At 36.2% G+C, this 16,469-nt stretch overlaps 2 protein-coding genes and 1 long non-coding RNA gene across 3 annotated transcripts; all 3 read right to left on the minus strand.

The window, feature by feature from the left end:
* Positions 1 to 429: 429 nt before the first annotated feature.
* On the minus strand, positions 430 to 6,846 carry LOC147559484 (epoxide hydrolase 3-like). Its single transcript, XM_086661390.1, has 5 exons — positions 6,622 to 6,846; positions 6,180 to 6,411; positions 2,510 to 2,692; positions 888 to 1,129; positions 430 to 767 (listed from the first exon to the last, which is right to left on the minus strand). Exons 2-5 carry the CDS (start codon positions 6,381 to 6,383, stop codon positions 521 to 523), a joined length of 876 nt encoding a protein of 291 aa, XP_086517516.1. The 5' UTR covers positions 6,384 to 6,411; positions 6,622 to 6,846; the 3' UTR covers positions 430 to 520.
* On the minus strand, positions 3,393 to 4,156 carry LOC147559485 (uncharacterized). The gene is made up of 2 exons (XR_015234618.1): positions 3,838 to 4,156; positions 3,393 to 3,715 (listed from the first exon to the last, which is right to left on the minus strand). It is a non-coding gene; the product is annotated as an uncharacterized LOC147559485 (long non-coding RNA).
* A 4,723-nt stretch (positions 6,847 to 11,569) lies between the features above and the next one.
* On the minus strand, positions 11,570 to 12,592 carry LOC147559486 (uncharacterized). Its single transcript, XM_086661391.1, has 2 exons — positions 12,382 to 12,592; positions 11,570 to 12,271 (listed from the first exon to the last, which is right to left on the minus strand). Exons 1-2 carry the CDS (start codon positions 12,469 to 12,471, stop codon positions 11,816 to 11,818), a joined length of 546 nt encoding a protein of 181 aa, XP_086517517.1. The 5' UTR covers positions 12,472 to 12,592; the 3' UTR covers positions 11,570 to 11,815.
* Between the last annotated feature and the right edge of the window lie 3,877 nt (positions 12,593 to 16,469).

Here is a 16,469-nt window from a genome sequence, read left to right on the forward strand (position 1 = left end):
TTCTACTTCTAATAGTTTTGGTTAATAAATTGCCTCCTTACTCCCTCGGACCAGGAATATGAACTTGACAATGAAGTCTATTTTTAGTTTTTTACAACTAAATGGAATGTGAGGTTTATAAAAGTATAACACTAATAGGAATTTGATGATTCCATCTAACTCTCTTAATTTCAATATATTTAACCCGTTAACAATTGGTTGCCCGAGTGGTCCAATGTGCTGACATAAACTCCAAAATTCTGGAGGTCCCAAGTTCGATTTCCAGAGGAGGTGGTTTCTATGGTTTATTGAACTTTGGTTATTAAGGTATAAATAATGTTGTTGGGCTTTAGGTCATAGTTTTGTTGGGCTATAGGCCCGACAGTTTCATGCTTATCATATCTTTGATGTATCAATGCTAATGTAATGACTATCGTAGATCGTAGTCAATTTCCAAAAAAAAGAAAATATATTTAACCCGTTCTAGACATGTAAGCACAGAGTTCAGTAGTATATATAATAATTCTCGAACTTGATATTATTAGAACTTCTGAATGAAATTAAGAATGTGTTGATTGACATCGTCGGCCTTCTCTTGATTAATGAAATGTGCAACTCCTTCCATTACTACTACTTCCTCTAGCATTGGCACCATCTTTTTAAACGCACCACCATGTATGTATTCCTTGGCTCCTGGTGTTGTATAGGTTAAGTCCTCGTTCCCTACGATAAACTTGGTCGGTACTTTTACTTGAGCCCCTGTCCATGGTGCTGTGAGCTCCCAATTTCTGCATACCAAATTAATCATGTGCTAAATGTATTATTATCACTTGAATTGTGTATCGTAATTTAATCGAGAAAAATTAAATAAAATAGTGACATAGATTTAGATATTAAGAAGTACGTACAGATCAAGAGCGCGATAGTAGTTCAGTCCTCCAGTGAAACCTTTCTCGTTATATTTGGTAGCGTAATAAGTAATGTCATCTTCTGTCAACCAAGATGGCAAGGTTTCAGGTATACTAGGGAGAGTTCCGAAACCTATATCTTTAGGAACGCATATTGGTCCTGTTCCCGGAAATGCTAAGGTATGTTTGAATAAATCTCTTGTATCTGCTTGACTGTACTCACCTTCCACCACTCCACTTTCCTGCATTATATTTTAACCAAATTATTAACATATGGTCTAATGTTTCTTTTTAGCATCAAATAAGATATGAAAAAAAAAGTTTAGGGAAGTTTTTGCTTCCTCTGAGTGTTAAAGCCGACTCCTTTCCACACAAACTTCCCCTCAAATTTGCCTAGAGAGAGATGCGCTTTTAATACTTTGAGGAAGTCGCCTTTAAAACTTTCCAAAATGTAACTTCGACAGTCTGAACTTTCCAAAATGTGCTTCCCGAAGAGGCCAAAAGGAATTTTGGAAGAAATTATCTATATTTAGTACTATTATATTGGAGGTTCTTCTATGATGGTGGCGGCTTTTCGGAGATGACGGTGGCTTTTCCGGTTATGACGGCAGTTTTCCGGCAATGGTGACAGTTTTCCGGCGACAAAAGCGGTTTTCCGGCGAATTTAACGGAGATGTTTGATTAGTATTTTCTTTTTTGTATTATCAGTTGTTTTGTTGACCTTTAGGGTCTTTTCATTTGTGATCTTTAGGATCTTTTTATTTTTTTTCTATCTTTCTTCGTCAGAGTCTAGTCCAATTTCTTTTTTATTCACGAGGTACTTTGCATTTAAAGGTATGCAACTCTCATGAAGTTGGAAGAGAGAAATAACAATTTCATCCATGTAAACAAATGTGATTTTATATCACTTATGAATGGAAATCGATTCCCGTGGCTTCAAAAAAAAAAAAAAAAAAATTGGATGGTCTAAAAGCTAGGTCTGAAGGTGGTTTCTTTTTTTTTTTTTTGTTATAAAACTAATTATTTGCTTATTCTACTACCACTGTAAAAAAAAACATAAAAAAAGTTTTAAAGGCAAACCCCAGTCACTGTTATTGGCGCCACTCAACCTCCTCTAACTCCGGTAAATCTAGTTTGACTATATTTAGTTATAGTGGCTTCAAATCAGTGGTTTTGGGCCGAATTTTATTACAAAATTCGACCCAAGGTCTATTGAATTTGTTCTGAGTCCACAAATTAGAGTCGAAATTTGTAACAAAATTTATTTAAAGTCTAGCATTTTGAGTTATTTACAATAATTCTCGGTCCCCTTAGATCGGTGGACTTGGACTGATTTTGTCACCAAATCGGCTCGAGTCTACCAATTCTAAATAAATAAAAAATTGTGAGAGTGTCTCTTTTGTTCAAGGCGCTTTGACCATTTTGTGGAATATAGGAGGCACTAATAACCAGGAGGTCCAGTAACACTATTCGGATTTGGATGCACCTATAAAACTAAAAATAACTGACTTATATTAAAAACCCTCTTCTTTTTTGAGCAAAACCCCTCTTATTTTAATAATGGAATGAAATGAAAGGAAAACAAGAAAAGAGAATAAATTGATGGAAGAGATGAAAAGTACCTGAAATCTGCAAATATAGTAGTCACTGCCAAAGTTTGGACAGAGAAGCTCAATGGGTTTCTTGAATGGGTGTCTTGGATTAAAGGCCACACTCAGGTTCACCAGAGCCTTAACTCTATCTGGTCTAAACAAACATAAATACCAACCAATAATGGCCCCCCAATCATGTCCTACCACAAATACCTACCACAAAGTGCACATACGCAGGGTCGATCCTGTGAAAATAGTCTCACATGGGAGAAAGGGTAACTAGTAACCAAAATATAATGTATAACACCGCTCCACTTAGGGGTGGGAATCGGGCGGGCGCGGACGGGCTCGGGCTACAACGAGCCGGGCTCGGGCGGATCGGGCTCGGATAAGCCGAGCCCGAGGTAGTGAGCCGGGCGGATCGGGCCGGGCGTATTAATGAATTGAAGTGCCCGTAGCCCGTCCGAGCCCGGCTACCCGAACGGGTTTCTACGGGCTCGGGTCGGACGGGCTCGGGTTATAGAGAATTATCACCCCGTGGTTTATACACAGACCTTAGGTTTGATTCTCATCTTTTAGTTTATGAAAGTGCAAATTTGAATCTTGATAGAACTAGTTTATTTCTAAGATTAAAATATTAAAGGATCCAAATGTTTGAGTATGTATTCATCCTTTATGCATCCAATCTTGATGTGTATTTCTACAATGTATCTTCGATCATAATGTGATCAATTATCCGCTTGAATAAAACCACATTAGGGTTTAGAAAGTAGGCCAACAAAATTTCATATAAACATCCTTAACAGGAATTGTTAGGCAGGAGCTAGATGGATTTTCAAGACCAAGCATCATCATAGCTAGAGGAGCTTGCTGAAAAGGCATGTCATTACCATTGATTTAACCAATATCTCTCTTTCTTTGAACTTCAAAAACATGACATATTAAGATATAAGAAAAACTTCCATAATAAGTACACATAACCTAGATTATCCAGATAGAAGAGAAAGATAAAGAAGAAGAATAATAATACTACCAACAAACCAAACCAAGACCTGACTGACAGACAATCATCCCACAACCTGAAAATCTCTTATCATAAAAATAGTACCACAACAAACAACAGATCCCATTAAACAAAAACAAGAACAAAAAAAACAATAGCCAGTGAACCTAGAAGCACTTCCTGTGAACAATCGATGGACCAGACTCCTCGTATTCCCCTTTCGATATCCACATCTGCAAAAAGTTAAAAACAATATCAATATTCACGTAGTTGGAAGAAGGCTATTAAGAGTAACCATCCATATTCAAAACCAACAAAAAAAATCTCTCTCCATATACATGTCTAAGTGATTTACCTGCTGGAAGGTACTGAGAGAGGCCAAGATGGAACCTCCGATCCAGACACTGAACTTCCTTTCTCCGAAGTCCAAACTCGAGACCCAATCGCATGCAGAAGTAGAAAGAGTAGAAGACTTAAAGTAGATGAAAAATACTAACCATTTTTGTAGATCCTGTTGGATGATGAAGGTGAGATGAAGACTAAAAGTAGCTACTAGGGTTACTGGTAGAGAGAGAGAGAGAGCTTTCATTTACGTTAATGGTTTTAGGGTTACAGGTGTGAGGGTTCGGCTGTGAGGGTTAGGGTTCGGAGAAGGATGGTGGTAGGAGAGAGAGAGGCGGAGAAGGAGAAATGAATTAGGGTTCGGCTGTGAGGGTTTATATAGACTCGTCAACTTAATCCAACGGCTGAGATGTGATTTGAAGGGGCGCCTATCTCAGCCGTTGGATTTAAAATGACACGCGGATTCTAACGGGTTCCCTCTCGGGCTAACTGTCGGGCTTTGTAGTCGGGCTCTGTCGTCGGGCTTGTCATCGGGCTTGTAGTCGGGCTATGCATCGGGCCGGGAGTCGGACGGGCTTATCGGGCCGGGACTCGGAATTGATAACCTGTCCGAGCCCGGCCCTATTAGCCCGAGCCATCGGGCCGGGTAAGCCCGGCTCGGGTTGGCTTCGGTCAACGGGCTCCCACGGTTCGGGCCGAACGGGCCGGATCGCGGGTTTCCGGACCGTTTTCCCAGCCCTAGCTCCACTCATTGGCAATTGGTTTTGAGTTGGATGACCACAGATTTACATGGTATCAGAGTTAAGCACACACGTGATAGGCTTAAAAGTCACATGTGCTCCACTACACCCCGAAAAAAAACACGTGTTAGGCTAACCACGTGCTCCACTTCACGCGACTGATTTATGTCTCTTATACGGTTATACCTACACTCTCAACTCATTCGACTATTGCTAACATGTGAGTTGCATTGACTTTTATCTTAATAAAAATAAATATTTTCATATACATTCGAACTATACTAAAAATAATGTGTAAATTTTATGTCAAAAGAATGAGAGTCCTTCATGTCTTGAATAATGATTACCACATTTGACGTTCTTAAAGAAATTAAGAAAAGAGATAGAATTGGCTAAGTTAAAAATTTCAACACAAAAAAGTTTAAAAAATAGCCCGAAATATAATATATTTAAGAAAAAAAAGACCCTTACAATAAAAAAAAGAAAAGGAAAAAAAGACCCAAACATGAACTTATTTGAAAGTATGGAGTCATAAGAGAGAAATACAAGGACTAAATGATAATGATCACTGATAATACATTGAAAGTTAGGGGCCACAAACAAATTTAGCCAAAAAACAATAAAAGACGGGGGTGGAGGGAGTCGAACCCCTGCCTCTCACGCATAAGATTCTCTCTCACTCTGTTGGGCTAAGACTTAATCCAAGAATAGAATGTGTTACTTGGACTATTTTTACAACCGTTTACCCCATTTAATTGAAAACTCGCTTTGGACTGTGGGGGTCGTGACCCCACATGCCCCTACGTGGGTCCGGCCCTGAACCACGCCACACGTGAGGGGGCGTGTGAGAATAGTCCCACATGAAAGAAAGGATAACTAGTAACCAAGAATATAATGTATATGTCCTCTCCACTCATTGTCAGGTCCCTAGTAACTGGGAGGTCCAAAACGGAGTTAAAATCAGGAGTCTTATGACTTATGCACTACATGTTCTTAGACATTATTTCATATTCTTTCTAATATAGCAACGTGAGACTATCATGTCCACCGTCCACCTTTGCATGTGAGATGTCGTAAGCTATTAAGGCACTACATGTTTTTTATACTTATCTTTCGAGCAAGGTGAGACTATTACATTCCCACCTTCACTAGAAAAAACTGGACTTTTCGTGATGGAGTATTTTCGAGGGAATGCTAAAAATCCGTCGAAAAAAAGCACTATTTCCGATGGAATATGTGTATTCCATTGAAAATAGTGTGCATATGCGATTGTTTCTCTCCGAAACCGTCTAGAAAACAGCGATGTTATCATTTACTATCAAGGGCCGAACCAGGGCGAGGCAAGCACAGACTCTAGTCAGGGGTTGAAAAGTAATGTAAAGGTTGTATTAAGCATAGTGGTAACAAAAATTAGAGTTAGTCAAAGTGGTTCATCACATGTAAACAAATCCGTTAGTTTTCTTACATTTTAAGGTGAATCTTATTATGTGGTAAGTAAAATAAAATTTACTCTATGGTAATTTTAGGCCAGTCAGAGTTGATTTAAAATCCTAGCTCCACCCATGTTTACTATGTGTATATACTCTAACTGGAAACTAAAAAGCTAGATATTAACCTGTTGTACACCAAGGCTATCAATGAGAGCTATGAGATCTCCAACTATATGAAAATAAGTGTAGCTAGTGACTGAAGTCGGAGCATCTGCGTCTCCGAAACCTCGAAGATCAGGAGCCACGGCCTTGTAGCCATGAGCAGCGACTGCAAGTATCTGGTGACGCCATGAATACCAAAGCTCAGGATACCCATGAAGAAACAACATTACTTTTTTTTTTTTTTTTTTTGGAAATCTGATAACTTCAATATAACGGCCGAAGCCAATAAGGGATTACATCACTTGAAGTTACAAGAAAGAAAAAACCAAAGACACTAAACATTAAAGCTCATAAATCATTTAGTGCCTCTTGGGCCAAGTTGTGTGCTTCATAATTTGCGTCTCTTGGGCAGAACTGGAGTGTCCATAAGGGATTAACAAGGCACAAGTGTTGGGCCTCTTTCACCAATGGATTTTTATCCCATTTACTTCTACCTACCATTCTATGTTTCACTCCTTCCATATTTCTTCTCACCTTTCAAATTACTTTTCTTTTTCTTTGGTGTTGGTTTGAAGTTGCTTGAGGGTTTTAAAATACACTTAGATAGAGAAAGATATACTAAATGATAACTTTAATGCAACTGATGAATTTCTACCCCACGAGAGAGAGAGAGAGAGAGAGAGAGAGAGAGAGAGGAACATGCATGGTCAATTCATGTCTTTATGAGTTACCTGAACAGACTGATCTGCTTTATATCCTTGTTATAAAAATAACAAATTGAAAAAGGATAAAAGATAGATTTTTGCCTACTTTGTAAAAGAAAAAGGAGGAAAGAGAGTTGAGAAAAAAGGTACCTACTTTGGAAAAGAAAAGGGTTAACCAGCGCTTTGGAGAAAGCAAGATAGTTTCCGGGGTGTGAAGACTTTGTAAAAAATTGGTCAATTTTGTTTGACAATTTTATTTTGTAAGTTGTTATAGGGAAATAAATTTAGAGACTTAAAAAATAATTTCAAATTTAGAGAAATAAAATTAAAAAACCTCCACCTCACCTCACTCTCTCTCTCCACCTCACCTCACCTTTCAAATTTAGCGAAAATCCTTCGCCGGAGTTTCTAGAGAGAGAGAGAGAGAATGATTTTTTTTTTTGTCTTTCTAGGTCGTCGATCGGAAAGCCCCTAATTTGTAACCAACTCACTGTTTTGACCACCATCAGTGTCTGATAGTTTGTTTTGACCCAAAGGAACAAAAAGATTTCAAAGCTTTCTGAAAATATCCTTAGGGGCAAAAAATGGAACTAATTTACAAAAAAATTAAAAGTAATTAAATTCACCTCATCTTTCCTTCTCTCTTCCGTTTCACCACCTCTCCTCAACTTCATCTCTCCCTCTCGTCATCTCACCATATTTTTCGGTGAAGGTCAGAGACAAACCATTTTTCAAGCGACCTTCGATTAAAAATCATTTTATATTTATTTTTTATTTTTTATTTTTCTTCTATATTTCTTATTTTTCTACCGTGCGACGACCTTTGTCGGAGAAGATGGTGAAGTGGCGAAAAAGAAATATGAAGTAGAGGAGAGAGGTGATGAAATGGAGGAGAGAAGGAGAAATGAGGTGGATTTAATTGTTTTTACGATTTTCGAAAAATTAATTTATTGTGGACACCTAAGGGAATTCGCAAAAAGAGTTGAAATATTTTTTGCCTTTAGGAACCAAAACGAACAACATGACATTTATGAAAGCCAAAACGATGAGTTGGTCACAAATTGGGGGCTAAAACAAAAATTAAAGGGACAAAAGAGAGTTCAAAAGAAAGGAAATGGTAAAGACAGGAAAACATCCATGAACATTTCAAAGGACAGCGAGCATTTCCAATGCAAGTCTCCAATTGAAAATTTATTTTTTTTATTTTTACAGAAAACACTTTCTCCAATACAAGACTCAAGTTGACCCTAAGACGTGTCAACATTTAATTTTAAGATGTCTTAAGAAGAAACTCAATATTTGAGATTTCTTTTGAGATCTCAATTAGATACTCAAAATTAAAAACCAAACTACATATCTAGAAAATGACACCTACGTACTTATTTTGAGAGTGTGGCATTGGAAATGTCATTTGAATTATGTATTTCAATCGTATCATCTAGGAAGGAAAAACTCAATCAAGACTTAACACATAGGTCAATTGAGTTTTTGTTGAGTTTTACATGGAGATGCTTTAAGGGTAGTGGATAGAGACATTATAGACATTCGTGGACAAAATATGTTGCACAAACTTTCAAGCTAATTCAAAATGTTGAGTCTATAGACAAAATGTGTGGTAAGCATTTATTTTTATTATATTGAAAATGTAATACTATTATTGTATTTTTTGACCAAATTAACAGGGAAAGACTATTATCTTATCACACGAAAGATACCATACTTTAAAATATACTTTTGAGCTTCTGTGAACATTTGGATATCTGTGGATATTGATAGAAACTTAGTGATTATTTATTATTATTGTATTAACCTATTTTTGCCACATTTCAAACATATATTTTTGAATATTTACGGACATCTAGATATCCATGGACATTGACGGAGAGTCGGTGGAGATTTATTATTTTAATACTATTATAACGATCTTATCATATGAAATAACAAATTCTTACCGATATCTAAAAAAAATTATTTTTCAACTTTCGTGGACATTAGAAATCAGGAAACATCCATGGAGATATATTATATGTATGTCACATAATAACATATATGGGGCCAGACATTTAGAGATGGTGCACGTTTTAAGAGATCGTGAGATGTTAGGTTAGTGCCAAAAATTATTAAGGGAAGATGAAAAATGACTATACTTGGTGGCTCCATCAAACATCCATATATGAAGGAATCTATTGAAACCCACCCTGTCATTGCACACATCTTAATTGTTTGTTTCCTCCTTCATCAAAAAAAAAAAAAAAAAAAAATTGTTTGTTTCCTTTTCCATTTTGATATGAGAAATTTTATTCATGTCTATGTTTGGTCCCTCCCCCACCCTCCACTTGATATATGTATGCCAACAATATATGGCCCAGGGCGGACCTACATGGAGACTAACCCTGGTAGTTTTCAAATATCTATATTAGGAGGTAGTGTTGTGTATGAAACAACCAGGGTTAGTTCTCAAATAAGTATATTAGAAGGCAATGTTTGATAAAGAAAGTAGTGTGGCTTAGTTGGTATTGGTCTTGGGTGTGTGTGTCGGGTCACGAGTTTGAATCCCTTCATCCCATTATTTTGTTCCCTATTTTTTTTTTTTTACCTTTTCATTTCTTTTCCAGATTTTTCATTTATAGGCTAGCCAGGGCTAGGTGTGGATCCTGGCTCCACCCTTGTAATATGTCTGGACTTGATATATGTATGTCAACGATCTAAGGTTAGACTCGTTACCAAACTGGTTTCCACTCTCTACATCTTGGAGTCGAGACACAAATACATATTACATTTAAAAAAAATATTGATCGACGCATGAAAAACCAACTTAGATTATGTTGTTTGTGATTACACTCTGAAAGAATAATGTAAGCTAGAACTGTTGTTTTTGAAAATATTTTGTATACATAAGAGAGTGATCATGAGCACCTATACAAAAGCATCTAGGTGGTATGTATAGAAGCAAGATTCTAAGGAAATATCTAATATTTCGTAATTGCAGTCATACTCATTTTATCATGTCCTGCTTAAGTTCAATTTAGCTACATTTGACTTATTAGAAACAAATAGCAATTTTATCATAACTGAATAACTATTTCCTTTCAACAAAAAAAAAAAAAGAATAACTATTTCCCACTACAAAATGAATCTGTTATCTTTTCAAAGTCTTAGGTGCTGTTTGTTTTTTTACTTTTTCAGATCTGAAATCTGAATTGAATCTGAATTAGGATCAATTCAGATTTCAGATGTTTGTTTTTCTTATTTAGAAAAATCTGAAATGTTGTCTGAATTGAGTCAATGTCTGAATGGGCTGAAAAATGACCCACAATTTTCAGACTTCAAAAGAAGTCTGAAATAAGGACCAATATCTGAAATGTGTGAAAATGACTTTTATGCCCTCCATGAATTAGAAATATTCTCACAAAATCTTTTAGCACCACGCCACCACCACCACAGGAACACCGCCACCCATACGACGACCACCACCAACCATACAACACCACCACCACCACCACCAACCATACCACACCACCACCAGAAACCGCCACAACAAAATAGACCACCATTACCACCTCTACCATCAAAACCAATACCACTACCACCACAAAGGCACCAAAACCACCACTACTAACAAAATCACCACCAGATGGTTTTCTCCTCAAATCAAGGTTTTGGCACAAACCCAATAACGGATTACCCTCTTTGTGACTAATGAGGAAAGCTGGACAGACACCACCACCAAATGGTTTTCCACTCACACAAAATGGTATTCTCCTCGATCACGTATCACCACCACAAGACCACCACCACAAACAACAACAAAAGCACAAAAACACCACCACATACAACACCAGCACCAGACCGCACATTGCCTAATCTATGATTCTAGAGAGAGAGAAGGAGAAAGGGTCAGTGAGAGGGAGCCTTCCAGCTTTTGGTGAGAGAGCAGGAGAGAAGTGGATCTATCTAGGGTTTCCAGCACCATAACACCATTTCCCTTTTCAAAACCCTAGAGAGCTAGTTCAACAAAAAAACCCTAGAGAGCTGGGGATTTCTTTTGTTGTAGTGACTTGGTTTTTAAAGTAGGGTTTCCTTTTTTATTTAAATGATGATCAGGGCTAAAAATGTCAAAATGCTGATTCAGACCTAATGATTTTAATTATAAAAACCAAACATCTAACTTCTGAATTGATTCAGCGAATTCAGATTCAGCCAATTCAGTTCAACCAATTTAGATTCAGCCAATTCAGATTCAGACCCACAAAAAAAAACAAACAGCACCTTAGTGATTCAGAATCAAAAGATCTGAATACTTCATCAATACTTTGACACAAGAGACTAAACAATTGTCCAACTACTTTGCTAGTAACAAAGACAAAAACAACCTAGTACTCAATCGGGGAAAATGTAAATGTATCAACCGTTTGCCCGCCTGTACACACACTTTACACTCACACAAGAGCCTCCGCCATCCCATCTCTCATATTACGTAGTACTGTAGTAGTATACATGTGTCATTTGTATCAGTGTTGGGAGCGACAAAAGACAGCCGATTATAGCCCAAAGCAGTTTTCTCGGCCCACATTAGCTGGGCCTTACATCTTTCTAAATGGCTCAACCAAGTAGGGCCAACGACATCGACACTTCGATTACAGCAGGACTTTTTTTTTCTGGCCCATTTAACATTTTCTAAGCATCTTCAAGGAAAATTGAACATTATATTTAACTTTAATTAACACTTCCATTTGATGCAGACCAAAGTCAAACAAGAAGAAAACAAGATTCCCTCCATCGACAAAATAAAAGGAACTTTCAGACAAACTCCCCCTAATTTACTCACAAATCAAACATCTTTTCCACAACAAAAGAAAAAAAAGGATAAACCCATAAAGTCAACAAATGTCATTAACCATTACCCATCCACAACTAGATCTTTAGAGAAAAGGGAAAACCTAAAAAAGCAAATTTCAAGTGACCAAGTAAATTGGCATGGCGGTTGTGGAGATCCTACGGTTTTCTTCTAGCTCATCCATATTAAGTTCTCTAAGACAAACATAAGAAGTTTCTGCTACTCCTCCTTTTCGTGTCGGAGTTAATGTCCATGAAAGAGGTCCAGAGGTCGGCCGGCTACTAGTCCGGCAAGGTGTACTTGACCCACTTCTACTTTCTGTAATATAAACTGGACCAGATACTGTTCCTCCTCTGTAATTAGCTCGATTTATAATCTGGGTATTTGTAGTTGAAGAAGAAGAAGAAGAATTTAACTTCTTTTTACAGTAATGAAGTGCATTTATCCACCATTTGTTTTTCTTCTTCTTCTTTTTTGAATCATCTTTTGAAATGGGTTTTTGTAATTTGAAATGTAAAGCTTCTTCTATTGATTTTGATGATTCTCTTTTGTGTTTTTTTGCTTCTTCCAAAACCTATGATAAAATTCATCAATAAAAATGTGTGAGAGAGAGAGAGAAAGTTAGTGAGATAAAGAATTAAGGAGAAGTAGAAGGAAGAAGGTAGTACTATAAGTTATTAAGACCTGTAAATAATCCATTTGTGGGTTGAACCCATAATCGTTGAAATGCTCAGACTGTTGTGGAATTGGAAATACTGGAGTTTTGGTCCCCATTTTCTTCTCTGTTTTTCTTTCTCTCCTTTTTCAGTGGGTTGAAGAGAAAAAAGAAAACTACATAGAGAAAGTAGTGAGTGAGAAAGAGAGACTTGGGGAAAGAAAGAAAAGAAAAGTTTGAAGCATCAATAGGAACCCTAGGTAACTGTATAGTTTGGGGGGGTTGAGAGTTCCAATGATACCCCTGATAATGTTAGGTAATTTCACAATGGCGGTGGTGCGGTGGTGGGAAAACGGACAATAGAAGAGATGGTTTTTTTTTTCTTCCATGTGAAAAAGGGTCCCACAATAGTAACATATGATCAACTTTGTTGTTATAATCGTGAAATCTTGAAGAAAGAAAGTTATAAAGGATTTTTCTGTTTCATTTGTGATCTTTTTGTACCAAAATTGCATGTGTTTTTGAGGTGGCCTCTATGGTACAATATTATGACTCTGTGAGTTAGAGAAATAATTTCCGAAAATATAAAAATAAGAAATTTTACTCTAGCGTTTGACGTGACTCGTCAAGACGTGCTTTCTAAGAAGCTCCATTTCTTTTCAACAAAAAAAAAAAAAGAAGCTCCATTTCACAAAATTTTACTAGAGACACTGAATATTTTTTGAAGTACTCTACCTCTCCATCTAATTTGTGAAGAAAAAATTGTTATGTCACCTATGTATTTAAACCATCTATTAATGACATACTGTCCAAATTAGAACAAATAAAGGGACCGTATGACAATTTTATCATAGATCATAAAAGGTGCATGGTGGAGGAATTTTAGCATAATTGAGAGAAATTACGATGAAATATCAATTGCGAATTTTGTTTTATCAAAAGGCCGCAATCAATATCTGATCGATGTGTGCCATGTAAGATGTCGATATTTGTTCAAGATTAAGTCAAGTTAAATAAAGTTTTCAATAAACCATAAGTATAACAAACCAAATATCAAGAGGGGACAATTTACATAGGAAATTCGGGCTTCATCTAGGTGCGAGATACTTTTCGAGCTTCAATATTATAGATCTTCACATATCTTCAAATATCTTAGAATATTCTGAATTCTTCTTGATCGTCAGATCACATCTTCTTGATCTGTCACGTACATACACGTGTTACACACATATTTCTTTACTTGGACACATCTTCATCTTCTTGATAGAAACTGAATACCAAAAAATTAGCCAGGGGCAGGTATTTCACTATTCAGAAATTCAACTAAGAGAGTTAATTTCTTTAGAAAAAAACTATTGTTTTTTTAATTTTAGAACAATAATCTAATTGATTTTGGTGGTTGGAAGAAGTTAAAATTGTTTACGACAAAGATTTTTTTTTTTTTTTAGAATTATGACAAGATTGTTAGATTTTCGAATCTAGGATTATTTAATAATTTGTTCTTATGGTGTGAAAGGAATGCATCAATGTAATGTTTGTTATTATAACAGAGTTAAGATTCATGAGTTTGAAAACATTTCGAGACGTTATTTTACACCTAGAAACGTAGGATGCAAGCAAGTGAATCATTTGGCAATTTCACAAATCACACAGTGAAGTTTAAGTTTTTGAACAGGCAAGGCAGTTGGAAAACCATTTAGACAAAGAGGAGTTATTGAATTAGGAAGCGATTTGTAACTCGCAACAACTTTACTCGTGGTTTTTTATTCTTTTTTTTTATGAGATATTATTCTTTTTGTTTGGTAACTTGGTTTACAAACCATCATGTTCAGTTTTTTGTATTATGGTCTTTATGGTTAATTTAAACCAGACTATTCATGATCTCTTATTATGTTTCGTCATCAAAACCAACACATGTAAATCTAATTACACGATTCAAGAGATTGTACACAACGAAACCTCTGGGGATGTAGCTGGAAATGTATTATATGTAACTATTTAGGATGTTGGAGCAGTGGATGTTATCATCAATAATTTGCACTAGGTAAGCATTTTCTTGGTGTTTTATTTTAAGGAAATATATTATAATTGATTTTTCTTTAATAAGGATTTTGTTGTTCAGGACCATAACTTGCCTATGGAAGATAATGTCATGTACACAAAACGACATAATAGGAGAATTAGAGGGGTAGATAGTTCTCCATTGATACTTGGTAGTATTTTCTTCTTCTTTTTATTTGTGTAAGTAGGATATTGATTGTTTCATTTATAGGGATTGTAAAAATGAATGTCTTTTAGGTTTGAATGAATGAAATGAGTTTGTGGGTTTTCTTCTTTTCCGTAGCTTGAATTTTGTTGTAATAGAGTTTCTAATATGATAGAATCTCATTCAGATGTAAAGTGAAACTATTCGATCAAGAAAAAAATAGCTGTATGATGTTATTAGTCAATTGCTTCCGAATTCTACATCGAATGGTGTGATAAACACACTCTCTCGTGCCGTACGGGCACGGGCTATATCTAGTAGATCATAAAAGGTGCATGGTGGAGGAATTTTAGCATAATTGAGAGAAATTACGATGAAATATTAATTACGATTTTTTTTATCAAAAGGCCGCGATCAATACCTGATCGATGTGTGCCATGTAAGATGTCGATATTTGTTCAGGATTAAGTCAAGTTAAATAAAGTTTTCAATAAACCATAAGTATAACAAACCAAATATCAAGAGGGGACAATTTACATAGGAAATTCGGGCTTCATCTAGGTGCGAGATACTTTTCGAGCTACAATATTATAGATCTTCACATATCTTAGAATATTCTGAATTCTTCTTGATCGTCAGATCTCATCTTCTTGATATGTCACGTACATACACGTGTTACACACATACTTCTTTACTTGGACACATCTTCATCGTCAGATCTCTTCATCTCGATCCGTCTTATATCAAGTTACTTAGTGTTGGATTGTTGCGTGTGTAAGGTGGGGCAGATGAGGGCCAGTAAAACTTAAGGCCTCAGGGGGCCATGGTCCCTTAGCCTGCACACTTCGTTTCCTGGTTGTGGCAAGACGCTTTACAACTATTTTAGGATTTCTCGCAAGTGTTTTTCTAGTTTTCCTCTTCTCCTAGGAATTTTCTCTTCCAAGGCATTATAGATTCAATCCACCTACTATGTTCTTATTCTACTATCTTCTTCTCCTCTCTTCTTATTCTTCATCATCATCGTTATCATATTGTTTCTCAAACATGGGTGGGAAAAGATGATCAAACAGAGGGGCACAATAGAACATCAATGTTAGGGGCATGGATGAGGGGGTGCAGCCACACTGGAGCCCCCATTTACTCAAGGGCTCCATTTCGAGTAGTTTTAAAGAAAATGCCTTCTATAATATATGAAACTCCGCGAATGCATATGTGGTCTCAACTTTGATTCCCCCTTCTGCACAACCTGAATGCATTTATTTTTTAATCTCTGCAGACATTAGTACTTTGTCTTATGTGTAAACATAGATTTATTTTTCTTATATTTTTATAAGAAATTTTTCCAGACAAACATTATTTAGATATAATCTATTATATCACATGTACTTTTTTATTTCTCACGTCATTATAAGAAGGGTCATGGAAAAAATTCCGCAGCGGACCTATAACATCTCGGCCACACCACTGACTGAAGTCCCTCCTAGTCGGTACTCGTGAAGACTTTAGGGTGTGTTTGATATCTCCCATTTCCATGGAAATAAAAAAATTTCCATGGAAATAGGTATTTCCACCGTTTGATACGAAGTGTAATTCCATGGCTTTAATTCCCAAGGGAATCTATTTCCATGAAATAGTCCACTTTTAATTCCTTGCTCCCCCCTCGGAATTAGTTTCCGTGGAAAGTCAAAAATCAAAATAAAAATATTTTAATGTATTCGGATACTTGAAACCTAAAATTTAGCTCCATATATGTTCAAAATGACATTTTTACCCATAAAATTTAGCAAAATAAATTTTTACTTATACATTGGACAAATGACGTTTATATCCTTCTTACCAAATGACATGTTTACAAAGTTGTCAAAATGACATTTTGGATTTTTATAGCCAAAATTACATTCTTACCCTTTT

This window comes from Eschscholzia californica, unplaced genomic scaffold (assembly GCF_041429995.1).
Source record: "Eschscholzia californica isolate CP2 unplaced genomic scaffold, dmEscCali1.0.p SCAF_2, whole genome shotgun sequence".
Classification (NCBI taxonomy): Eukaryota; Viridiplantae; Streptophyta; class Magnoliopsida; order Ranunculales; family Papaveraceae; genus Eschscholzia; species Eschscholzia californica.

Excerpts from the sequence above, each read along its gene's own strand:
- LOC147559484 (XM_086661390.1), bottom strand. The coding sequence starts at position 6,383 with ATGTTGTTTCTTCATGGGTATCCTGAGCTTTGGTATTCATGGCGTCAC. Across the intron at positions 2,693-6,179 it reads ATAGCCTTGGTGTACAACAG|GTATTTGTGGTAGGACATGA; the intron begins GTTAATATCTAG and ends ACTTTGTGGTAG. Across the intron at positions 1,130-2,509 it reads ACTATATTTGCAGATTTCAG|GAAAGTGGAGTGGTGGAAGG; the intron begins GTACTTTTCATC and ends AATATAATGCAG.
- LOC147559486 (XM_086661391.1), bottom strand. The coding sequence starts at position 12,471 with ATGGGGACCAAAACTCCAGTATTTCCAATTCCACAACAGTCTGAGCAT. Across the intron at positions 12,272-12,381 it reads CACAAATGGATTATTTACAG|GTTTTGGAAGAAGCAAAAAA; the intron begins GTCTTAATAACT and ends ATTTTATCATAG.